General features: G+C 48.6%; 2 protein-coding genes across 2 annotated transcripts in view; one reads left to right on the top strand and one right to left on the bottom strand.

The window, feature by feature from the left end:
- The first annotated feature begins 8012 nt into the window (after nucleotides 1–8012).
- Nucleotides 8013–26654, top strand: part of LOC144468312 (uncharacterized) — a 54050-nt gene continuing 35408 nt past the window's right edge. The window contains exons 1-2 of the mRNA XM_078177709.1: nucleotides 8013–8681; nucleotides 18992–19379. Of these exons, the coding sequence (XP_078033835.1) occupies nucleotides 8498–8681; nucleotides 18992–19379 (572 nt within the window). The 5' untranslated portion in view covers nucleotides 8013–8497. The remainder of the gene's footprint in view (nucleotides 8682–18991; nucleotides 19380–26654) is intronic.
- LOC144468314 (cdc42 homolog) overlaps nucleotides 11996–26654 on the bottom strand; it is a 155290-nt gene continuing 140631 nt past the window's right edge. The window contains exon 6 of the transcript XR_013493797.1: nucleotides 11996–12010. The gene's annotated coding sequence lies outside the window, so the exon portion shown is untranslated. The remainder of the gene's footprint in view (nucleotides 12011–26654) is intronic.

Genomic DNA, 26654 nt, shown 5'->3' on the forward strand with positions numbered 1-26654 from the left:
GTTGGCGCGTAGCTGCGGGCCGTGGCACCCCGCGGCTCTTAGGCGTGGATGCTTCAACCGGGTATTTGTTATTCTAATGTCGCATTATACGTTTGTTTGGGGGGGGGGGGGGGGGGGGCGGGGGCGGGTAACCCGAAGTGTGAAACACGTTGTAACGCGTAGCGTCGGCCGGTCCTCCTGGAATTCCATCCCGGCGGACGAAGCTGTCGCGTTAACCGTCCCCGGTGAAAAGCGTTTCATCGGCCCTCGAAACGGCGTCGACGACTTTCGAATTTCCGCTCGGCACCGCCGGTAGATTTCCAGCGTGACGGATCGGACTTTATCGAAACGCCTCGTCGTTTATCACGAGTCCTTCTTGGTTAGAGATTTTTAGTAATAACCTGCGATTTTTGCGCTTTTTAAGTCGAATATTCTTCTCGTCGATATTTAGAGATTTAAGTGAATATAGGCACATGTTAACACATTCCTTGACAAAATGTCACATTTCGCTTAAATGTCTATTTAACGCGCTCTGCTACTATCGTAATAGCGTTAAAAAAATATTTTATGACAAGTTTATAATCGAAGAATTAATTTCCACCAAAAGACTGGATTCACAATATTGACAATATTTAATAAATAAAAATAATATATCGATTTTTAAAGCGTCGATTGACCGGAATGAAAAGTTGACTAAATACAGCTCGGCACGGAACGTGTTAATAAATATAAATTGCCTTCTATTTTTTAAAAAATAATTATAATCTTCCCTCTACTATAATAGCTTCTCTCTTCTACAGTCTTCTCTCTTTTACAATCTTCTCTCTTCCTAAACAAAGTAAATGATTCCTCGCGCCTCGGAAGAAAATGGCGCGAGTTCAGCGCGAATACACCACATCCACCGAAACGACCGGTTCCGCGATTTCTGTTACAAGATTATTCGAGTTATAGGGTCGATTTATAGCTGAAAATAGTTGAATAAATTTCTGTAGCCGTGCTCGCGCCATCGTAAAAAGGTTGAAGAGTCTCGACGAATTCGGGCTCACGGTTCTCGCGGAGTATTTTAGATAGACAGTCAGTTTTACTGCTACGGTCGGTTTAGCGTTAATATATTTCGCGCGTTGTACCCGTTCGTTTTCATTGCCGCGCAAAAAGACAGCGTCTCGCTGACGAAATTTATAAGACACAGTTATCGCGCGATCAATTCTGTAACAGCGTATGTTTTTCTGAAATTATTTGACACCGCGTGGCAGCTGTAAAGGGATAAATAAAATCAGATGACCTGCTAAGATCGCGTCAAAGCGTTTTCGAATAAAGCTTAGACCTCGCGTATGCTTTTGGATGTCGAAGCGAATTTGCAACGCGTGCGACAGGCTGTAACGAGTCCGGCGGCGATTTTAACGCGAGAGTAATTCTGCTGATCGCGTCGCGTCGCGAGATGTTCGGGCAACGCCGGGTTGACGGACCGTCGAACGTCGACGAGCACGGTCGACGGCTCGGTAGGAAAGGGTTAGTTTTGGTCGCCAGATGAACCCGAAAGATTCGCGAACAACGCGGCGCGTCGACGCTCGTGCTATTATTTCAGCGGCAATTTATAATTGACGCGATATCGATATGATTAAGCAATAATACATATACATAGCATCAAAATGTAATGCTTATCTGTGGAGAGCGGGTCCGAGGAATGCGGCGGGAAATAAACGGCCGACCGGAACGAAAAGCGAGCAAATAGCGTGGATTTCGAGCGGCGCGGAAACCACGCGGCGACAATAAAACGCGTGGATCGCGTGTGACGCGTCGCCGCGTCGGGTTACCGAAATGATACTAATATCGGGGCGGCTATTAATTACCGGCGGGGCAGGTCGACGGATAAAATGAAGTCGGCATTTTATTGCCGCTACCGGTAGTAAGTTCTTCCCCCCGGGGTGGAACACCCGGTGTCTAGGAAGCGTCCGTGTTGTAAATTCCGTGGATTGGGGAGAGTCCTGTTGTCCGATGGGACGATCGTCCCGGCCGAGATAAAAATCTTCGGCTCGGAGATACTGGTCCATTTTCACGGCGTTTCACTGGCGAAAACGAAGCCTCCCCGTTCCGGGGATCATTATTCCTTGCTTTCGAAACGTCGGCCCGAAGTGGCTCCTTTCTTCGAAAGTTCCCGGGGCGAATGTAAATCTGTTGCGATGCGGTAATTAAATATGTATAAGGCGAATGCATTGTTACAGTTAATTGTTGGGTCGTTACAGTGGTGCGAGTATTTTTGTAGCGATTTCTATTGTATTCTTTACCTTTAAGCGTTATCCTTGTTCATTTTTGTGTCGACGAAAGGTGGACGCGTTTTACTGAATTATTAAATATATATATTTATTTTTATTTTTATATATAGTAGATGATCGTGACCAAGTGTAGAAGATCGTTAATTAGTTCACAGATGCAACGAAATTTATATTCTTATTTATAACGTGTAAATGATCGTGAAAATTGTTAATTAGTTCACAGCTGCAACGAAATCGGTTGCGAGAAATTTTCTGTTCGAACAGGCGTTGAAAACAGTTACGACATCGACTTACGGTTCTTGGAACAGTTATGGGGAACCAAAAATGTCTCGCGACCGTTATAAGTGGACAGCGGAATTTTATGCAAAATAAAAATTGTCTGCAGTACTCGAAAGACGCTGGCGAAACATAGACGTCCGTTTCTCTTTTTAACGAGTTTAAATACTTGGAAATATAGAGTAACAATAGTTACCAATATTTTAGATAATTTTACTATTTGGCAATCGCTCTAATAATTTTTCTGATATATAAAATGTACAGTGTAGTTATCGATGGATCCTTTAAATAATTATAATAAGTTGTATGGTCGTTTCTTTGATAGACGTCAATATTTTAGATAGCTTTACTGTTTGGCAATCGATCTAATAATTTTTCTGATATATAAAATGCACAGTGTAGTTATCAATGGATTTTTAAAAATATATATATATTAAGAAAATTCAGTTATGAAAAATTTCATTCGCGCAATATCCTGCCGTGCCTAAGAGGTTAACCTCCGACCGACGGTGTGCTCAACGTCGATCAATTGTCGCGTAATTTCCGACGAATATTCGCATCCGAGACAATATACGTCGAAGATGTACCAGTTTTCCGGGCTCGCGGTTCGATGCACTTTTCCCCGCGTCATCTCGCCGAACCCCTCGGCTTCTTTTTCGTTCCCCCGGCGCGGGCTCCGGCTACTTTCGTGCGCCCACGCATTGTAATCTCGTTGATGCGCGTTGCAGAGTGGAAGTCGAAAAAGAAGAGAAAGGAAAAGGAGACGGAGGAGATGAAGGAGAAGGAGGAGGAGGAGGAGAGAAAAAAGGACGCGGAGGAGGAATGTGTCGCGCGCGGCATGTGGCCGCGTTGCGCACGGTTGGTCGGTCAGAGAGCGCGCGCGCGCGCTAGCGAGCGCGAGGCAAGAGATCGAGGCGAAGATCGAGGAGGACGTGGCCGGGCGGGAAGCGATCGGAACTCGCGGGGCCGGAGAAATCCTTCCCGTACAAGCCTGGAGGCTTTTCGGCGATTCGTATCTGTTTTAATTTGAATAATCGTCGCTCGTTGCCTCGCCCGTTCGCTTTCGGCCCGGGAACGTTATCTCGCGGCTTTATCCTGCGCGGCAGATGCTCGCTCGAGTGCTCTGCGGGTCCGCGGCGGGTCCGCGGCTCCGACGCGGCATACGACTTTCGTGAGCGGAGGCGCCATCGTAAAAAAAACCGCCGTGTGGAATCATAGCGCGCCGGTGGCTAGACACAGTTTACATTTTCCACGCGGGCGGATTCGTAAGAGCTGGCGCCGCGACGCCCTCGACGGTGCCGTCTAGAGGGAGAGCCTCGTCTGGCCTCTCGAGCAGCCAACCCCGATGTCCTTTCACAAAGACGCGCCGAACTCGTCCTGTTCACTTTTCGCCCTCCGTGTTTACTACTCGTCTGGTCTTCCCTCGACATCGTCTCCTCGTTATCGCCGCCGCGAACGGCAATTTCGTTGTTATTATTAGGAACACCCAGAGGGAGAGAGGAGAGAGAGGAATAGAGACCGCGTGTGTGTGTTTACCCTCTCCAAGAGAGCGGCCGGCCACTCGACAGGCCGGAGAGAAGCTCGTGCCACGAAACATTTTCGTTTATACTCCGCCTACCGTGTGTGCTACCGCCGAGCTGCTCCTTGCTTAGCCGGGGCTTTGCACGCGAGCCGAAACCCGGCGCTCGAGTGGAACAGCATCTCGACGATCGACGTCGACCAGAACCTCTCGCCGGTTAGCGCGAGACCACGGAAGTGCTCCCGTTTCGAGTCTATACAGCGTGTTCGACGGGACGGCAGACCACCGGTGTATACACGACGAGGGCCGACGTGAGATCCGACGCGATCGTCGAATAATCGAGAGCTAGCCACCGAATTCGAGCGCTCGCTGCGTGGGTGGCCTGTGCGCTACCACCTCCACCGTGCAGCGTCCACCTTCGTCCGCCAACGGTAACCACTACCGGCCGGCAATGCAACTCGCGCAGGCCTCTCCGCCGATGATGAATGACTTTCGTATAGCTCTTGCCCGTACAGCACGGCTCGCGTCTCCTCTCGTCCGCGCCGGCTCGCTCGCGGTCGTCCGACCCCTCTTCTCTCTACCCTGCTGCCACCCTTTCTCTTCCGTTTCCGTCGATTCGCTCGAACAAACGGCCGATTTCCATCCGCGATTGCCCGGCGAGGCGAACGACGACGCGTCCCCCTCCCCTGACGACGCTCCACCGTCTCGGCGATTCCTCGGCTGTTTAGGTCGCGGGACAATGGAAATCATTTATCTCGGCGGTGAGCCCCGGCGCGCGCGCGCGCGCGCGGATTCGGTTGCCCGCCGGTTGTCGTACCAAACAATGGCGTGCGCGCCTTCTCCGTAAATGAGTCAGAACGAGGGCAACGGCGCGACGGTCGTCGGTGTACCACGGTTAACCGCAGGTATACAACGGGCCCGGCCTGCGGGGAATATATATCCGACGACCCGGACGGAACGAACCTCCTCGAACCCGTGGGAGGTTCCGCGCCGCCGTCGTCGTCGTTGCTCCTCGCTGCAAGAAACTCGAGTTAAGTGGATACAGTCGTACGCCCGTTAAACGCCGAGTTTCGCCATGGGTGACGAATTTGAAAGGCGAACGGTGACACCTCGGAGCATCCGCAACCGCCTTAAAAACATTCGAAATGCCGAGCCGAACGGGGGGTCCCGGGGACACAGCTCGTTCGTTCCTGCGGTTCCAAAGACTTTTCACTCTCCACGACCCTGTCTCTCTCTCTCCCTCTCTCTACCTCTCTCTTACTCTCATCACCCAACCCCTCTATCTCTCTCTCTTTATCTCTCGCACAGCCGCTATTTCACTCTCGCCGTCTCTTTTTCTCCCGGTTTCCCTCTCGAGTGTTACGCCGTCGTACCTTTTCAGCTACCTGAAGAAGGCGAGGAGGTGGTAGAGGACGGGTCTTCATATTTTATACGGGATGGGGATCCTTTATGCGGTCGACTACGGGGGCACCCAGCGTGTCGAATAGAATTCAGGAGGCCGGTACACGATAGGTATTTTGACATGCCCGAGAAATTAGTATAATAAAGAGGGGGGGGAGCTACGTAGAGCCGGCCAAGTGCCTAAACACACGCCGTAAATCTCTCTCTCTCTCTCTCTCGCCCCTCTACCGTGCTCTCCAAGGATCCGACCAGTGTGTGCGGTGAGAGCCTCTCTCTCTCTCTCTCTCTCTTCGCGATCGTACGCGCGCCGTGTTTCTAGGTTGCGCCCTTTTCTCCAGCCCGTCAGCCACGAGATCCCTGCGACTGCGTTTGATCGATCGGGACACGATCGGGACCACAACCCTTGGCGAGCATCTCTTATACACCGGCAACGGTTTTTATCGCGATTTCTCTCGTTTCCTGCTTTTGTTGTCGCCAGTGGCCATTGTTCAGCTGTTTAGCGGTTTAGCGGTCTAGCTGTAGACCTGTTTAGTTGTATAGCTCTAGTGCTGTTTGGATGTGCAACTGTTTAGATATATTGCTGTTTGGTTATATAATTGGCTAGATGTATAATTGCTTCGCTGTATAAATGTTTAGCTGCATAGCTGTTTAGCTCTATAATTGTTTAACTGTATAGTTATTTAGCTGTGTAACTGCTTAAAATTGTAACTAATTAGCTGTGTAGTTGTTTAACCGTATAATTGTTTAGCTGTATAATTATTTAGCTGTATAATTAGTTAGCTCTATAACTGCTTAGCTGTATCACTGCTTAGTCATATAACTGCTCAATTGTACAACTTTTCATCTTTATAATTCCTTAGCAGTACGGTTGTATAGCTTATAGCATAGTATAGCTTTGTAACTTATAATATAGTGTAGCTGTATAACCTATAGTATAGTATGAATCTATAACTTATAGTATAGTATAGCACTATAACTTATAGTATAGTATAGCACTATAACTTATAGTATAGTATAGCACTATAACCTATAGTATAGTATAACTCCATACCTTATAGTATAGCACAGCTCTATAACTTATAACATGGCACAGCTCTAACCAATTTAACCACAATGCTAGTCAATCACACATCTGTTTACTTCTCTATACCTGTCTAATTCCCCTCGGACCGCCGATCGTTGCACGTCGTGAGAGATCGTCGAGAATAGGAGACGGCGCGGCGACTCGTCGCAAAGCCGGCACAGCGAACTCGGAATCGTCGGACCCGAATAAATTCACGACGAGAGATTCCACCTGGAAAGTCGATCCAACACGGTGTACGCCTCTATTAGCAGCCGGTGTGGATACGTATGTATGTGTATCGCGACGCCTGGGCCAACGCCAGTGGCGTAATCGCTCTCGGATGCTGGGAGGAACGTTTTCGGCTGTCGCGCGCTCCATACCCGCTTGCTATTAAAAACACTCTTCAAGGGTCGCGAAATAAAGGTTGGCCGCCATTTTTCGGCACGGTCCGAGAAATACGTCGTTCCATGCACGTGTAGCGAACCTAAGCAAATAAAGCGGCGACACGGTTGCGATGAGTATTATAACTCGCCTCGGTTATGTGGTTGAACATGGATACAGTAATCAGAACGTGTATGTTGCGATTTTTATTAATAAGTTCTCGTTAGTATTTTTGTTAGTAAATATTTGTTACTTCAAAGGTCCACACTTTCTCCAAATTTATATCACGACGCTTCTCTGCCGATTCGAATTGAATTCGGTGTCAGCGGTGACGCGGATTGAACTCGAAGCGTTCTTAATCGTCTGGGAATCGCAGTCGAAAAGACGTCAGGCGATTCATAAATCGCTAGATATTAACAGGGTGTACCTTTTTCGAGAACCGTTGGACCGAGTGCTACGCCACTGCTCGTAGAGTCGTGGTACATACGCAGATAGGTACGAACGCCGGGCATCCGGTGCGCGCGAGGGGTCGATCGATCTCTCTTTCGTCGTTGCGCGGCCACGCTGCTTCGAGATACCTCCGGTATCGGTGCCGGGTATTGCGATGGTGGTGGTGGTGATGGTGGTGATGGAGGTGGCGGAGGTGGTGGCAGCGGCGGCGGCGGCTGCCTAGCGCGGTGGTGGTGGTAGCGTCGACGATGGTCGAAGGTAGCGAAGCGCGGTGGTCGTGTCGGTGGTTAAGCGTGGGCGTGGCCACGGGACAGGGAGCGCGAGCGGGTGCGAGGGGAGAAATGAGGGAGCGACGTGGGACACGCCCACCGGCTCGGCCGGCACGTACCGCGCCGTGGCTGGTCGGTTCGTCGAGCGCGACCAGCCCCGTATCCATCTCGGCCGCTTGCCCGCCTCGTCCGAGCCGCGCGAGGCCACGCCCCTTCGGGGCGCGCGCACTCTCCCTCTCTGTCGGACGCACTGCCGAACGATGGTCGCGTCTCGTCGGGCCTCGCCGCGTTATCGGAGGTCCGTGAGCGGCCAGGATCGAGCGCCGTTGCCGTCACCCTCGTCCGCCTGGTGGGGCGAACGGTGCGCGTGGGAGGAGGAGCGGCGGCCCAGTGGAGTTCGGGAAGTCGAGCAGCGCAGACGCGTTCGTTCTGCTCCGCGACGATCCTAGTCTTGGGCCATACCTTTCTGCGTGCCGTTGTTACGCGTACCCCTCCGCAAACCGGTCGTCCGAACGCAAAGCTCGTACCACAGCTTCCCTTCACGCGACTGTCCGCGGCCGCCCGCAAAACCAAGCGAAAACGAAGCGAAACGAAAGTCGATGGGAAGTGGAGGTGCGTCGTCGTCTCGCGGTTCATCGCCGTATCGTCGACCGCGGAACGATCGGGCCGACCGAGGCGAGTCGCGGCGCGTCATCTCGCGAGTGACGGTGGTGATCCTGCGACCGTAGCCGTTCGCATCGAGGAACGATCGAGAGTGACCGAGAGAGACCAGCCGGTAGCGACCGAGGAGAGATCGGGACGGAGGCAGGCGACGCGGGAGGGCCGCGAAACGGGCCGAGGTACATTCGGAAAAGTTGGTAATCAAGGTGTCGTCGCGCGAGAAGGTATGCCTACGAAGGGGGAAAGGGGAAAAGCGACGGACTTCAGCATCGCGGCCATCATGGCGCCCAGGGGTCCGTCCTTCGGGCATTACCACCTGCAGGGCATCGGCAACACCGCCGCTACCGCTAACACCAACCTGGAGTGTCCGACCGGCCGAGGATTCGTCGCCAATTCCGCACTAGATCACCGTAAGTCTTCTTCGTTTTCATCCTTACTCTTGCACCGATAACATCTCGCGCAGAGAAAGTCGGCGCCGACCTTGCGAACCGAACGCTGAGCGACCCGTTGCGCTTAACCAGCGACCTTAACGCAGTGCCCGCCGGTACTTTTGTCGCTTTGTCCAACAGTCAAGTTATGTCTATAACCTAAATGACAGCTAGTAAGAAATTCTCGCGATTGGATACAAGGCCTAAAAAATAGGAGTACTTTCATGATCCGCCGCAACGCGTTAACCTAGACAAAACCATCGCGCATCTTCCAACCGATAGCAAGGTTAACCTAACCCCCTCGCCGGGCCCCATCTCGCGACAGTTTCGCGAACGCTTTTCGTCCGACTCGTTGACAGCTTTCCGCGCACCATTTCGTCTCGCCTGTATTTCTCGTTCGCGTTTCTCGCCCGTAATCGCGTCGCCTGCGGTTTCAAAAGTTAACCGGCAAACAGGTTCAATTTCTTGAAAGAGACGTTGGTCCCCCGGCCGGATTAGGTGTCGACAAGTTTCTACGGACGAGTAAGGAAAAAAAGCCGCGATAAAGATCGTATCCGTGTCCCTTGCAGCGGTCGAGCCGTGTTAACCCGTGTCGCCTTTAATCTCGCACCTTCTGCTCACCGCCGTGTTTCCTATATTCGTTCAACCGTTGCGTTTGCCAGGAATTAACGGACGTCCTCGGCGACGGACGCGAAATTAGCGCGGATCGCGGTTGATCAAACCGATAGCCAAAGTTTTGCGCCCTCGGTTTTTATCGGCAATTAGCTATTCGTTCTGCTGGAGTTTGCTCGGCCATACTTAACGCGACGGGTGCAGCGGCGGACGCCTTTGGAATACGATAATTTGTTAAACAGCCTTTGAGGTGCATTGATATTGTATTTAAAGAACTGTGTGTTATTCGGACTTGTTGGAATTTTATTTAGAAGTGGGAATTATTTTAAGGTTTGTAATTTTAATTAGAACGTTTTATTGGTTATAAGAGGTTAGAAATGCTCTCTGTCTCTCTTTCTTTCGTTCTCTTTTTTTCCGTAAGAGATGTCTGCGCTTCATTGACACAATTCAACTAGGTAAAAAGCAAGAAGAGAAGATAAATTATATAATACCATATAGCAAATATTAACAACTATTTGACAGATTTTTGTATTCAATATATCTGTTGAAATTGGAAGAATTTTTAATTGAACACGCAAGAGTTATCGCTTCATTTTCCAATTTCGGTTTTATTATAAAACCGGCGGACTTTCAATTATCGCCAGCTATTGTTTAAGTAAATATCGCATAGTTAGCAAATTACCGAGTTAACAAAGGATTCTACAACTCTGAAATAATTATATAGACGCGTACTAACGACAACCTACTTAAATATAGCAGATTAAATAGGGTCTCGCCGCGGTCACTAAAATCCAATTAAGGGTTGATCCAACGCATTCAGTATCGCGTGAATTTTTGCGGTCGGTGCCGGGCACTTTATACTATATTATAGCCTTTAGTATTATCGTTATTGTTCGAGGTCCAATCATAATAGGTCCATTTCAATACCTCGAAAAACCGCAGCCAAGACCCTTATTATTCCCTATGGTTCCTGTTTCGCGGTTTACAAGATACTTACCACTATCCACAATTTATTTATTTATATATACGTGTAAAGTTCTATTTATTAGAACAAATAACAAAATATTAATATTGATATTAATATAGGACCAGCGATTTAGCGCCTTAGGTTACAGTTACGTGTTTCAAAAATTCGTGCGGTAATTGCTAAATTATTTTTCGACACTATTTTATTGTTATCTCTCCCAGTAATGGTTCTAATGATTTGTAGACGATAGTGGGAAGTGGAAACAAGTCGAACGCGAGCCCGAACCCGCGCGTTCTCTCCCGTCGGACGGTTTCAACGGCGTCTCAACCACATCAAGCTTCGCTTCTCGCGAAACCGCGTCCTCAAAAGCCTGCGTTTTTCGACGGCGCATATTCCGCGTCCACGGAAATAGTCTCTAACAAGTCTCGCGGCGTATTCGGCAAGCTTTAATCCGTCGGACCCGGCGCGTTTAATTAGAAATTCGCGATCCATCGCGTCGGCTGACCAAAAATAGACGCGGCTCGGCGCAGGGAGGGCGGAGACGGCGGGAGGAACCGATGATAATTAGCGTCCGAAAACGGGAGCGCGGACCAGAAAATAAAGCGGCTAATTGTTGCCAACGGATCGCGCGTAAATTCTACCTGTTCGCGCCGGAATTAACGATCGGCGGTGCGCTCTATCTTTCGAGCACCCCGGCGGACGGAAAATTTCGGTCGACAGAAGGGAAAACCGAATCGCGCGCGGCGAGATGATCCGCGTCGAATCCGGGAAAACTTCGACGATCCCGGGGGGGCGAGAGACCGGTCTGTGGAAAAAGGCGGTTAGACGACCGGCCAATTTTCCGAGGAGGGAACGTAAATTGCCCCTGTTTTTGTCTCGGAGCGCTCGACCGTTCGCCGCTTTCAGCCGGTAATCACATTAGCGCACTTAACGACGCCATTACGGCTCCCGTGGCAATCTAGAGATTCTTAATCGTTCCCAAGAACAAGTTTCGCCGTGTCGGCGGAGGAAGAAAGAACGCGAGAAAGAGAGCGAGAGAGAGAGAGAGAGAGGGAGAGGGCAACGGGAGAACGGGAGGGGTGGCGAAGTATGGAAGAGGGCGCGCGGAAGAAAGGGAGATCGGCCGAGGTGGAAAACATTAAATACCAACCCGCAATTAGATTCATAAGATCGCGTACTGCCGTCGCGTGTAATCATTGTCTCGCGAGAGAGCGCGTATATCGCGCGGCGCGCTGTCGGCCGGCGAACGCCGAGATAGAGAGAGAGAGAGAGAAAAAAAGAAGGAATTAACATGAACGCTCTTGGTACGCCGTTCGGTGCAAAAGCGCCACGTAGCGAGGCGGCAACGTGAAATCAATTCGGGTTGACGTCGGTCGTGGCGTGTGCGCGATAATAACAAGTTGGCGGCGAGCAACGACGTATGTACATACCCCGGCCGTACGATAAACGATCAAAACGCACCCCTACCGTTCGAACCCGTCGATCCCGGCGATCTCGTTTTTCCAGCGGCCGGAGTAATCGAAGGAAGGAAGGGTCGCGTCGGTCCACGGATCCGTCTCCCCGTGTTCCGTCGATCCTTTCGACTGTGGAGCAACGTCCTTCGAACGGCTGGGTGGTGACAGGATTCTGGGTGGTCGGCTGTCGGTCGCGGCAAAAGGAAGCTGACGTCAGTAGCTCGGTCATATTTCTTCTTGCCTTAAGATCACGGTGCATGGGGGCCACCTCTCTCTCTCTTCGGGCCGCACGGCCCGATCGGCCCGGATACTTCCGGTTTAGTAGCCGCCCTTCGAGGTCGCGAATTCTGCCAGCAAGACCGTTTCCGCAACGAATTAAACGCTCCGATAACCCGCCGGCGGATTCTGCTTCGACGCGCTCCGTGAATTCTTTAATGGAACGCGTAAATATTTCGTTGGTGTCCCTAAGGTCTGACTTCTACGGTGCTAGGGATATGATTTGATATTCCGATGGAATAACGCGCTGCGTTATGGATCCGCCGCGAGGGCATCGATAGGCGATACCTCGAAGTCCTTTGTGACACCCCCTACCTGGCTCGGAGACACGCCACTGTCTTCTTCAAGTTATATGTTAGGCTGTATGTTAGGTATATTAACCCTTTCCTTTCTAAAATATTTGTCGTCGTCGCATCGTCGAATACCACTGCATTGACGATAGAAAAGGAAGAAGATTTCGTTATTATGTATAATATAGTATAGTGGTATAGAGTTGCGGTTGATTATATTATTATATATAATATAGGTGTACCGATAAAATGCGATATAAACCTGTGAAAAATACTGGAACAAATGACAGTCGTTTTTATTAGTCTTCAGCAATTTTTTCGCAATCTTTTAAGAAATCGTCATAGCGATACCATTTTGGTTTCTTTCTATAGTTTCACGTCGTCTCTCGCGGGGCAAATTTACATGAAATATTTCCAACAACCTAGCTTGAAATATCGTCGGCGGATCGTTTCTACACGCGGCAGGTTAATCCAAGTCGCTTACTATTTTTCCTCGGTCTATTGCATTATGACTGAACTCTGCTCCCGATAGCCCCACGACCTGCCATTCCTCTCGCTTCTACGCTAATTAATTCATTCCACTCGTCGAGGTTTAACGCGGCTGACCCTTTCTCTAGTTCATTCGGATGGAGACGGTGGCGACGAGTTTGACGAAGTTAGGTATAATTTTGTTTCGTTATCGCAAAATAAGGCGTTCAGCTGTGTGTTTAAATAAATAGAAGGAACTTTGATTTAGGGCGATTTAATTCAATTTAATTTAAGGTGAATTAATTTAATTCGATTTGATTTAAGGTGGTTTAATCCAACTTAATTTAAGGCTATTTAATTTAATTTAAAGCAATATAATTTAATGTAATGCAATTTAAATTACTTTAGTTTAATTCAACTTATTTTAGTTAATTACTTCTTCGTCGTTAATAACTTCTCAAAATATAGTGTTAAACTATTACAAAGTGATCAAACCCCATCTAATTCCGAAAAGAAATATTTCTTTTTCCTCGAAGAAGCAATTGTTAATCTAAAGTCAAAGGGTTAAAATAGCCGATCACCGCGAGTAACCCGAACACCGTACAAAATCTGATCTCGCGAACAGCAGCAGCGTCAAATAATGAAGACGCAACAGCCGCGACCAATTTCTTCTTTCCTCGGCTATGCCGAAATCCGCGGTTCCCTCGTAAAAGAGGACTTCGTTAGAGGTTTCGTTGTTGCACGCGATCTCCCCCCCCCCCCCCCGGTATACCGCGACTATCCCCGCGATTATTCCACTCTCTGTGCAACGAGAACGCCGTTGTACACAACAATGGACCCGCCGCCGCGGTTCGTACTAGCGAAACGCTTCGCCTCGCCTGGCTTCGCGTGTCGTTGCGGAACATTATTAATGCATATACGGGCACGCCTCGAGCACACCGGGCAGTAGCAGCAGGTTGTTTTTGCGATCGTGTTTGGTCGCGTATGTGCCCATTACGATCGTGATTCGTGCCGGCAAAACGAAACTAGCTGTTTCGCGGGAGCGAGCGGAGAGGAAGCGAGAAAGACGGAGGGCAAGAGAGAGAAAGACAAAGCGAAAGAGAGAGAAAGACAAAGCGAAAGAGAAAAAGAGAGAAAGAAAGACAGAGCGAAAGAGAGAGGGAGACTCACCTTGGCCGAACAATTGTCGCGAGTAAACGCTACCGGCACGATTCACCTCGCGGACGTCGTCGTTGTTGGTCCGCCGTAGCTGGACGGCGAATTGATGGGCGAAGGCCCGCGAGAGAACCCAAAGCGAGAGAGAGGGGGAGGGAGGGAGAGCGGAGAGACGCGAGGTAGAGAGCAAGGAGAGCCCGCTTACGGAGGTGAAACAGGAATTCGAGATGAAAACCGCGAACGCGTGATGTTCGTGAAAGAACGTCGAGGTCGAGGCGCAACACGCAACACGCACGGCCGAGGTGTTAATTTTAACGCCAGGCTTTCCCCGATGCTTGCCGCTGTCGGCCGGCTGTTACTGTTGCTGTTGCTATTGCGAGCGGCACCCGATCGTTTCGCGAAACCAGTCCCCGCGACGATCGCGGCCGGGGAGTTTCGTAAATTGCCGCGTATTGTCGCGTATTGTTTCGTGTCGTCTCGTCTCGCGTCGTCTGGATGGTGTATCGTCTCGTGTGCTATCTTATGGTATGTCGTGTCGTTTGGTATAGTATGGTGTATCGTCTCTTATGGTATGGTATATCGTCTCCTATGATATCGTATGATATGTGGTCCCCTATGGTATCGTATAGTGTATTCGTCTCGTTTTGTCTGGTCTCATCCGGTATCGTATCGTACCATATCACATCGAATCACATTTCAGTGAAACGCATAGCATTGTATCGTATCATATAGCATGGAATTGCATAGCATTGCATTATAGTATAGTATCGTATCGTACCGTCCCAAATCGCATCGCATTATAGTATAGTATCGTATCGTATCGTACCAAATCGCATCGCATTATAGTATAGTATCGTATTGTATCGTACCAAATCGCATCGCACTATAGTATCGTATCGTTCCAAATCTCATTGTACCAAATCGCATTCCTCGTTTCGGCTCGTATCGTATCGTTGAAAGCTGGTGTAACGAAGCCACGCCTACTCGAGAGCGAGACAAATAGCGTTCGATCACCTTCCCTCTATCGTTATCTGCCCCAAAGCGTCGCTCCAGAACGAGAATGGACGGAGACTGCTCCGACGAAATGGGAGCTACGAAATCCGTGTCCTGTTAACACTAATCGTGCCATCGCGGGTCGTTACGTCCCTCCCGAAACAGTTCGCAATGTTTCCATAAATTGCACTAGAAATTGAGAACCGAATCCTATTCCCAAAAGCAAAGGTCTCGTTTCGCAGTGGAAGCATCCACGTTTGCTAGAACAATGAGCATAGTATAATAGTATTATAATTCGAGAATGTTATAAAATACGCTACTTGTCCGTTTGAAAGTTATTGCTATAATTGTACGCATTTATGATAAAATAGGGTAGTTTCTATTTTATATAGTTTGAAAATTAAAAGTATGTTAAAAGGTTAATCTATCGATCTTGATTTGTTAAAGCGACGCGAAGCGAAGAAAGGTATGTAGAAGTGCGGTATGTAAGCAAAAATGAATTATTCAATGACTGTGTCCCTCTGAAAACGAATGCAGAGAGGCGTATGTAGGGCTATTTCCACCCTTGATAAAGTTTTTATCGCAAGCTAGAGTCGAGACAGAATTATGAATAAAAGTGGAATGAAATAAGAAAGCAACGAATGTTCCGCGGCGTGGATACAGAACATCCGCGAGCAGCGATTGCCCCGTGGAGCAGCGGCCGGACACCGTCGAAAGCGAGAGCATGGAAGCCACGCCTACGCGCAGCGGTGCGCTCGCTCATACGGTGGCTCTGTTTGTCCAGGAAAGCTCTGCCCTTCGCATTATCGCTCTCTGGTGGCTCCAATCTCCGCGAGCAGACTTCCAGGATGCGTTATTATCGTTATTGTTGAGGGAAACTCGCGGCAGCAAAGCTTGGGAGATCTGAGAAAGAGAAAGAGAGTGAGTTAGAGAGAGAAAGAGAAAAAGAGTGAGTGAGAGAGAGAGAAAGGAAGAATAGTGCAAGATCAAAGAGTAGCGAAGAGACACCGCTGGTGCATGCGTGTGCGACAAGTGCCGATGACAATGAGCGCGGCCTGCGTGAGTGCGTACGTGCACGCAGATGCACGCAGATGCACGGGAGCGCACGCAACGGCCCGGGAGACGCACGCGATGCCCCGCTAACTTGCCTTCTTTTTTAGCACGTTGCGCGTCCCCGTCGTTTACTCCACGGCAACATCGGATACCGCGACTCTGAAATTCCCTCTTTTTCCCGCTGGCTTTTCGACGACCAAACAACAGGTATAATTTCGGCGGTGCCCGCGAACGAACGGCGACGGCCCCCGTCCCGCGATTGCCCGAAAAATCGAGGAACAGTGCCGAACGTGTGCGCGGACATCGTGTTCAGAACCGGTTGCACGGAGGCGCTGAGCGCTATCAAATATTTGTCCACGCCGAGAGAAGGAAAAACGAAGCGTCGTTGCCTCGCCTCGCCTCGCCGTTGCCTCGCGTCGCCTCGCGCCTCGACGTCCCCCGGGACTCCCCTAGACCGAAACGGTGAAAGTAATTGCTCGACGCCATCGCTGTCAAAACCTCGTCGCCGGAAATTTGACGTGAAACCGGTTTGGGCACGCGTGTGGCTCGCCGACGTAACGGCCGAACGTTTCCGAGACCGTCCGTCCGCGTCCGTTGCTCGTCGGGAAGATTCCCGTCGCGGATATGTATACCGCGGGGCACGATTCGTCTCGCAGGAAATTAGCGATCGTTGGAAACAAAGAGGTCACGGAACGGGGCCGCCCAGGTCTCCCCGTACCGAGAGGTATATGTATAATACTTCCACACGACAGAGGCAATTTCTTTTCTCCCCTCGCGCCGCGTATCGCGAATCGCGCGACACACGGGAAACGAGGAGAACACGGCGCGGTCGCGCGAGCCCGCTAGCCTACCTAAATGCACGGTATCGGTAGCGGATCCAATTTGAGATACGAGGCCGGAAGACGCATTGTTCGCGCGGAATAGTACAAATTAACAGATCGGTATCGTGACCGGTGCAATTAACATTGTGTACACTGGCGCGGTGGATTGGCTTTCTTGAAATCTGACGGTTTAATTAGGCGCCACCTTCGTAGCAGATGCGCGCCCGGTTCGATTAATTACCCCCGGCCCTTCGTTCCGTGGCCCCCGTCGCCCTCTCCCCCTCTCACCGCTGTACTTCGGCCGGCACCGCGCGCCCCACCGACACCCCGACACTCGACTCCGCGTATCGTTCCGGTACATCTCACTCGGTTAAATCGACACGCTTAATGGTAAATGCGTCGATAAAGAACGGCGTCACCTTTTCGACTCCCTTTCGTCTCCCCTCTTCCGCGCCCCCTCCTCTCTCGGCCCCTTTCGTTCACTCGAGACGACCAGCGGAAACGGTTTACTCGCTTCGAGTATTTATTTCGACTCGCTCGTTGCACTCCTCGCAAGACCGTTCCGAAACGCGAGCCTCTCTCTCTCTCTCGTGTTTCTTGCGTCTCGTCGACCACGGGAGGGGATGGTAATTTATTGTGGGAAACCACGGACAGCGAGGCGGTGTAATTTCTTGGGCGAATGAAAATTATAGCTGGAACTCTGAAGACGTTGTCCTCGTGATCCATCACGGGCTAGATCGATCGGTCCACGCATATCCGTTCTTAGATCGACCGCTCGTACTATGGTAGCGGTGCTGGGCATATTTTTTGAGAGGCAGATTTGTCACACTTATCTTAGCGGTGTCATCACAGTCTGGTACATCTTAAATGGCATTTTAAATATTGTGTTAGTTTGCTTTATAGTTATTTTTGGGCCTGACGTTTCGTTTTAATGTAACACTGTCTGAAGTTTAGTTTATGATTTTATGAAGTTTTTTTTTAGTAACGGTTTGAATTGTCAGTTGAAATAATTATTTTAGGTGTTTATTTGAAACAAAAAATGGTTTTTACTGTTATTTCGAATAAAAGAAATGTACTTTCCGCCAGAATTGCACCTTCGAATCAGTCATTTTCTTCCTCGTGCAATGTTATACAATCGATGGAGGTGTTTCAAGTGAAAATCTTCGGTGACTCACGCTGAATGGTAAATCCACCAACCGGTGACATTTATGTATTGATCCGTAACGACACGCTATGTATTGTTTTACAATCCCTTGCCTGCACTGGAATCCTCTTTTGTCGAAAGACGAATTATTTTAGCGTTTTTACAAAATTCATAGTTGCAATTAGACCGCAAATTTTATGTATGAATATGGTTAGACAAAATCTGAAATATCGAGAATATTATCATAATTTTAAACTGTCTGAAATAATTTCAGGAAAAAAGAAGAATTCGTTTTAACTAATTTTTATTGCAACATACGACGATAACTTTTATTTAGCATAAATATCAAGAGTAGTATAGTTGCAAGGTAGATCTTGAAATTCGTCTCGAGTTAAAATCGGTATTCTGGAAATCCGTATTGACATTTAGAAGATCGAGATGACAAGCGTTTCTCGTGAGAAAATTATGCTTTTTATCGCGCGTTTTTTATACCGTGGTTCGTAGAAAACCGAACGGCAATCCAACGTTCGTTGGAACCATACTTTTTTACCGAGTCGTCGGGGATGTCTGAAAAGCCGTGGTTTGTTTTGAAATTGGATGCGAGACGGTGGCCGGCGGCCCGCAGCTTCGCCGCTGGACTGTTTACCCAGGTGTCGAGATACTGTTGGAAAATATTTCTCAAAATTATTCCATACGCGAATGGCCGCGAGAAGTTTCGCTTAAACTTGATATCTGTTTCTTAGAAATATTCCCCGTAAAAATCACGAAAACGATTATACAATTTACGATGTTTCTTCTTTAATTAGTATAAACCATATAATAAATATATAAATAGTTACAAATAATAATTGATAATATTAATAATGCTATTAATAGTTCTAGATTAATAAATAATCAAATGCAGATATTATTACAATAATTTATATATTGTATATTAACCTAATGCTACCAGACACGTGGTGTTTCCTCAATGAACTCGTTAAGGAATTTTATTTTCGATCACAGAGTATTCCAAATCGTTTTGTACTGTATTTTACAACGCGGAGGACATTGTTGCAGGGTTGAGAACGTCGCCGGTGAACATCGTTGCGACGGCAACCGTCGTGACGGAGGAATCTCTTCTGGCCGACGACGAGGTCGAGAACTGCGAGGGCGAGAGTGAGGGCACCGAGAAGTCCGGCAACGAGGAGGACGAGGAGGTCGACGTCGACGTCGAGGAATGCAGCAGCGTCGACGACGGTCCGGTCCACAACGCGCCCGACGATCTCAGCTCCGCGTCGTCGAGGAAATGCCAGGACTCGCACGGCGATCACGAGCGCAAGCACCGGCTCAGGACCAGTTGCAACTCCGACGAGCTCCGGGACGTCGAGTGCCACCTCGAGACCAAAGAATTGTGGGACAAGTTCAACGACCTTGGCACAGAGATGATCATCACGAAGACGGGCAGGTAAGCCGTGCGTTGTATTTCATCGGGCACTAACTCCGGAAAACCTACGATTTTACGGATCTTTTGTTATGACGCTCGTGTCCCGCGGCGCCTAATCGTTCCGTCCGCATCTACGGACACCGTGTCGCGTCCCCAACTCCTTCGATTAATAGCCGTTTAACGAGCCCGGGCCCGCGCTCGGCTGTCCCAAAACTTCCATTCGTAAATTGCCACCTCGGTGGACGCAACGTCGGTGCTGGTCGACTCGACGATAATGTACCATCGCTTCCTGCCACAACTCACTATAGACATCGCCGTCTTTCGATTATTCCTACAATTTTAATAATTATAATAAAACTTCGAATGTCTACACAGTCGTAGCAAATCTAAGTAAACAAATCACAGTGCATTACACAAGAAGAATTTACATACTGTTAAAACGCAATTTGATACTATTATTATTAATTAAAATACTGTCACATCATTATCACTTAATAAACGTCGTTAAAAGAAGACATAGATCTCTCGTTTTATACAGTGTGTCATAGGTTTTAATGTTCGCGCTTTGTCGGCTAACGATAAAAAAGCTATTATGTAAACATAGGTTGTTCAGAGGTCAACAGATACGTCAAAAAACACAGGAAACAGGTGGAATGCTATCCAGTTCGCTGTAATTGCGAGCATTGGCTCGTCTTAGATTAATGCATTTTAAATTGCTCTAAACTGCTCTAAAAATTCTTGGTATTCCCAGGTAGCAATCACCGCTTACGTAAACGCAGACGATATAAATATTGCTGATTTATTCGAGCCAGAGTTCTCATAAACAATCGATCATTGTTCCATTTGTAATTCCGTACCTTTATTGCAATTGTCTAAAAATTCGCCAGGGGTGGCGGGTCATTTTTGAGATTAAAACTTTTTTGTATATATTGTTTAAGATTCGCTAATTCAGCAAATGTGACACCACTTTTCTATTGTTCGATAAACCTATATTTATATAAAAATTTCTTTTCAGTGCTATATTTAATAATATGACTAGAATTTTTTAAAATTAAAACCTGGGAAACCCTGTATAATCAGGGAAATCTTTGTATCGTAAAAAGATCCAATTAGACCGCAGGATAAATTGTTGATGACTGACTGGCATCACGGAAATTATTCTAAAACGTTGCAATCACCTCGGTAAGCGAACGGGCGAGAGTTTTCCGATCGGCTGACTTGATAGGACGAAATCGAGACCGAGGGCAAAACCCAAACCGAAACGGATCGGCGTTTCCTCCGGGGGCGAAGAGAGGTTCGTCGCGTGGCTCGCGCAGTCGCTTCGCGGCGCAGGTGCACCGGAAGATGGCCGAGACCGTCACGAAGCGAGGCGAGGCGAGGCGAGCCGCGGAGGACGCGATTGCCACTAAACGGACGTTTGTCCCGTTTCGACGAGCATCACCGATTCGCCCGTGATCGCGAGAGGATCGCGCGGGAACGCCGCGGAACGTGAAAAAGGTGGGAAAGTTCTCGACCGCGGCGTTCTCGTTCCGTTCGAGTTGTACGGCTCGCCTAATTGCCGCAATTTAGTACGTGCGAACACGGCCGCGGGGACGAGGCGAGAGGCGAAAAAACGCGGCGCGGCGCGCGTGTGTCCCCGCCGAAGGAAATCGCGTTCGTTTATACTTCTACGCCGGTAACCCATTAATATGCGAGGAATTAACAAATTTGATTATGGTAAACGCCGCTCGGCTAGGCGGAAAAGGTATCATTACGCGTGTTCCGTTGCATCACGATCGAAGCGGCTGGGGACGGATAAAGAAATACAGCACGCAGCAAAAACCGCAGTTCACTGGAGCTCTGAATTTATCGTTCTTTTAATTTAATTTAATTTAATTCATTTATTTGAAAGTTCAACCCCTTGCTCTACAATATCGTAACAAACTCGTCGAAAAGATATGGAAGATCTACTAAATATGATACCTTGTCCGTATCTTTACAATCGAAGATAAATTCTCTCCATCTTAAATTAACATTTAAAGATTGCAGTATACCTTGTCGAGCAGTAAAGTAAGTGTTGATCAAAGCAGCCACGAAAGAAATCGTAGTGTAATGGATTTTAATTGTTCCAGGAAGATCGATATAATTATTCTAAAAAAAAATAAGACACGTGAATCGCTTCCGGTGCTCCCAGCAGCCCTCAAAATATTTTTCGTGGCGGCAATTAGCCGCCGTTAACCGGCTCGATAATTATCGAACACCCGCGACAACAAAGGCAGGCCTTTCAATTAGGGGCACGTTCCGACTCTCTCTCCGTTTAGGCTAATTTCATCGGCCAAACAGAAGTTTCCAGCCCCCCGGACGAACTCGAACTAATGGATTTCATTGAGCGACGTTTTACGAGATATTTAAGGGTGTTTCGGGTGTAATTTATCGCGGCAATTTATGCCCCTTTGTGGATATACCGCGCGAGCGCGCTCATTTTTATAGGTATGCTAATAAACTTTGGAGGCCGCAGCTGCGCGGCTCTAAGGATGCGTGACCGCATCCGCGTTACGAGATATATTTGTGCGCAAGGGAGAGCACACCTCGGCTCACTCCTCTCCTAACCCTTGTCCATGCATTAAACCTGCGACTCGTAATGCGCGCGAGCTCGCGCCGATTCTCGTTCTGCTCGCTCAACGAGCCGGTTCGACGTTCTTGCCGATTTCTTCGCTGTTGATTCGTCGGCTGAAATCTCGCCGATTAACCCATTCCCGGTGGGAATAACGGGTTAGGTGCCTCGTGAATCTGTTGCGAGAAACTTGGGTTCGAGGCGCGTCTGTTTCACTAATTTTTATTAGAATTAATTCATAGATATTGGCAGGGTGTATTTTTCATTTTTTTATTTGATTGGTTTTTGTGTCAGTTGGCTAGTTTTTGTTAGCAAGTTATGTTGTTCAATTAATTAAATAGGTAGTTGAAGATGAGAATTTAATGTAAGGAATGTTACGGTAATTATTTTGTATTCTATTGTAGAAGTTCTAGTGGTGTTTTGTTTGAATATGAAAATATTAAATATATGTTGCATTAAAGGTGGCAGGTATGTTGCAGTAAAAATTTAAAATATTTTACAGTAAAGATTGAAAATTTATATTACTCTCACTCTTTATATTTCTGGCATCAACACCAGTCAACTTATATTTCTCCTAAAACCCCCCAATCTAATTACCACGATATTCAAAATAATTCAGCGAATCAATGCACTTCTACTTCGCAACATTATCATATTTCGCACAAAGATCCGCGGTCTGCTCGCGAACAGTTAAGGGTAGAAAAAGCGACCGGTTCAACACAGGCGGCGATCGATGCTTATTCGCTGCGGGTCAGCCGAAGCAATTAGAAATCAGTGGGTCCGAAGGACTTCGAAGTTCCGCCGCTCGAAATAAAGAAGGCTGTTGCAGGTTGCCGAGGCGTGCGCGCGTGTTTGCCTCGGTTCGCTCTCGCTGCGTTTATTGTGCAGAGCGCGCGGCGCAGCCTTGAAAGGGTACACGCGATGCAACGAGTCGACGGAACGCGACGCGGCGTCGATAGACGACGCGACGTGGACGCGCGGCCCCGGCGTCGCTGACCCCGGTCCGAGAAAGAATCGTCCGGCCGAAAGGAGAGATTTTCGGAACGATTCCGGGGCGTGTCGTCGAGCAGGCACGACGTCCTCTTCCTGGCCGGGCGATCAATATATCAAGAACGCGACGATGCACGAATAGCGTCGTTAGCACGTGAAACTCGCCACGAAATCCCCGGTTCGGCTAAACGAAAACGTCACTCCGTCGAGTGACAATACGAATTCGGACCAATCAGGTGGAATTGTCTGGCCCCGCGGGGTGCCGCCGAGGGCCATGCGCTCCTCCGATTCTTCCGCGAGAGCCTAGGCTTCTCCGTTCACGGGGCCTCTCCTTTTCCCACGTTAGCATCCGCTAGTTCTCCCTCTCTCTCTCTCTCTCTCTCTTACTTTTTTCCTCTTCTTTTTCTTTCTCCCTTTCGAAGTCCCTCGTCGCTTTCTTCGCGTGGCTGTCCTTGCTAGTAGACCTCGATCTCGTAGCGACGGAACAAAGGCAATTTTCGAGCGTGCAAAGAGCCGAGCGACGTCGTTGTCGGAGGGGGAGGAGGAGAAGAGAAAAAGAGAGAGAGAGAGAGCGGCAATTCGCCCGGATCGTTTAAGGAAAGGCCTGTGTTCCAGAGGGCCCTGTCCGTCAGCCACGGAACGTATAATCAACGAGTTTTCGTCGATCCCCGATCCACCTGACCCAATAACGAACCCTTATCTTCTCTTTATTCGCGGCGGCGTCGGCGTTGTTGCCGGCACGGCGTCGGCCTCTGGTCAACGCTCGCAAGAAAACCCGCTGCCCCCAGACAAGCTACCTAAGGGAACTCGCGAAAACGAGCAGAACGACTCGAGGCACGGCCGTTTCGCGCGCGCGAACCGAATCGTAGTCGTTGCCGGAGCGTATTATACCAAGGTGACAGCCGTTCGTGTATTTTTCAAAGTTTAAGTAGGCGAGCGAGCGCGCGAATAAGAGGAAGAGAAAGAGAGAGAGAGAGAGTAAGAGTGAGACGGAGTCAGAGGCAGAGGTCCTCGCGCTGGCGCGGAATATAGGGAGGTGTGGACGAGAGAGCGGGTCAGCGAAGAGGGAGAGACAGGATACCGGCGGATAGAGGGTACTCGTCACGCGAACCCTTCATCAAGGTGCCAGCAACCTACGTTACACACTCACACGTGGCTCCTCGCGGGGTGAACGTGCACGTTACGCGAGGACGTGCACGGATCGCGAAACACGACGCGCGGAGAACCGAACAACCGCGTCGCCGTCGTCGTCGTCGTCGTCGTCGTCGTTGTGGTGCCACGCTACAATGAAAACACAGAGAGAACACTGGGACACCGCGCACACCGACGGAGAGAAACCGGGAGAGTGGACGACGGACGGGAGACCGGTAAACGTCTATTTATCCCTGTTATTCAGCCTTCTCGGCTAGAACGAAAACTCGAGCGGGTAACTACGGTTTGCGCGCAACAGCGAAAGAAGTCGCGGCGGCGTGTTTACGCTGACGCTTCTACCGCAGTATTTGTACCCCTTTCCCTTCTGGGATCGCGCGCGCGCTGATCGATATTCGACGGCGTCGTCTTCCGCCGATACTCTCTCGCCAACCTATTTTTTACTTTCACTCGCCGGAAACTTAACCCTTTGCGCTCGATGCCGGTTTAACTGCGAATTTCAAAGAATTTTCTGACTCGTATTATATTTCCATTTTATGTCTATTAATTGCATCTTGGAATTAATATATAAGAATTCTGTCTACTAATTGCATCTTGGTATAAATATATAAGAATTCTGTCTATTAATTGCATCTCGGAATTAATAGACAGAATTCTCATAAATATGGCTCGATTCTGCGTTCATTATTATATCGATTCATCACGACTCTCACTTCTTATTAAATGGTAAAAAATATTGATATATGCAAAACGTTTCGAGTAATATATTGAGCACTGTTAAAATTCGGCAGTAACTAAAGCAATCTTAATATTTATTACAGCGTACTTATTCTAGCTATATACATAGAATCATAACCAAAACAGAAGTGATAAATAATATAATAAAAATCGTAAAAAGTTCTAGTCGCATTTAAAGCTTGATAAACTAAAGCAAAGCAGAAAAAAAGACCTCAAAAAATCACCGAATTATTTCGGTTATTGTATGAACAACAGAGAACTGCGATTACTTTCGTCGAACGCGTAGCAATGTGGACAAAATGCACCAAGGATTGCAGCCAACGACAGCAAGAAATATTGTCGTCGTTCACGTCGATTTCGTGTGCGAGGTCCAAGGAACGATTAACCCGTGGCTGCCCGTCGACGAATCCTCGAAAATCTACCCACCGGCGGCAGGAAAGAGCCTCCGCTCGCTCGCTCCGCGCGGCATAATAATTATAACGGCGACAGCACCTGCTGCGCCGCTGCGAAGTCGTTAGCTCGGCAAACATTTAAGTAACTCGGATGGCCGTGTTCGGATCGCTATAATATCCACTGCTTCCGTAATTCATTTGTGCGAGCCCTTCCACCGTTGGGCCGCGCGCTCCGCCGCAGCCGCCCCTCGCCACGGAGCCGCCGGTCTCCTCTACCCCAGGGCCCTGATGGCTTCTCCCGTACACACACATACAAACACACACAAACCGCCTTCGACCCTAAAACCGCGCGCGCGCAGGCTGATTCACGCGACTCCGCTCGAGGACCTTAAATCGCCCGTAAATTATCCGTTCGCCGAACAAACTGCCGCGCAACTGTCATCCGCTACATCTTTACCTAGTTTGCGCGGGGACGTTGCGCTCGTATGGGGTAAATTGAGGCGAATGTACAGTGTCGGCTCCAGGAATTTCTAAGGTTTGATTACAGTCGTCGAGTTAGTCTTTCTAGGGATTAAATTAAATCGGGATTTAATAAAAAATATTACTTAAATATATTTTCTGTATATTTTATGGTAGAGTTAATAGTTGTTAATTTTTATAGCGATTTAGTATTTAAAAAATAAAGGTAAATTGTATAGAATCGAACAAGCATCGGGGGATGGTTTATCAACGTTTATGGAAGCGAAATTAATTTTCTTGACGTTTTACATTGGGGTTTATTATATTCGGGGTTAGATTTTATTAGGCTCGAGAATAAAGGAGCTGCTTTAATATAATTTTCTGTGTAACTATGTTACCTCACATTATTTTATATAATATACCTAATAAGGTAATACACCATGTAAGAAATACCATAGACTGAAACAAAAGTCTCCATTTCAGACTAAAATTACTCTCGAGTGCAAAGGGTTAATATTGATCCAGCTTAAGGACAGATTTTCACCCTATGCTAAAAAAAATCTGCATTTATTATAAATAAATAAGTCCAATAGTCCACATGCCATTGATCGTTTTATTCTTTTCCGTAAGAACATCGTTCCGCCGCGAGAGCAGAGATTCCCGCCGGTCGAACTTTAATCGGGCGACACGCGACAGAGACATCCTTGGTAATTAAAGGCAGCCGATCGAACGAATTAGCCGGGACGGTACAACATGGGGATCGTACGGAATGCGAGGCGATGGGGTGCCATCGGCAAACAGATGCAGCGATACGCGCGCTTCCGGGGCTGGTGGTGTGCCCGGCCGCGTTCGTACACACGGTCGCGCGCCTGTATAGCGTTCGGGGGGTGGGTTTGGGGTCGAGGTGTTCCTGCGATTACGGGCTCGTTAGCCACGGCCCATGGAGGACCCCGGCCTGTTTGTTTCTGGCTAATT

The sequence above is a fragment of the Augochlora pura genome, chromosome 4 (genome assembly GCF_028453695.1).
Source record: "Augochlora pura isolate Apur16 chromosome 4, APUR_v2.2.1, whole genome shotgun sequence".
NCBI lineage: Eukaryota > Metazoa > Arthropoda > Insecta > Hymenoptera > Halictidae > Augochlora > Augochlora pura.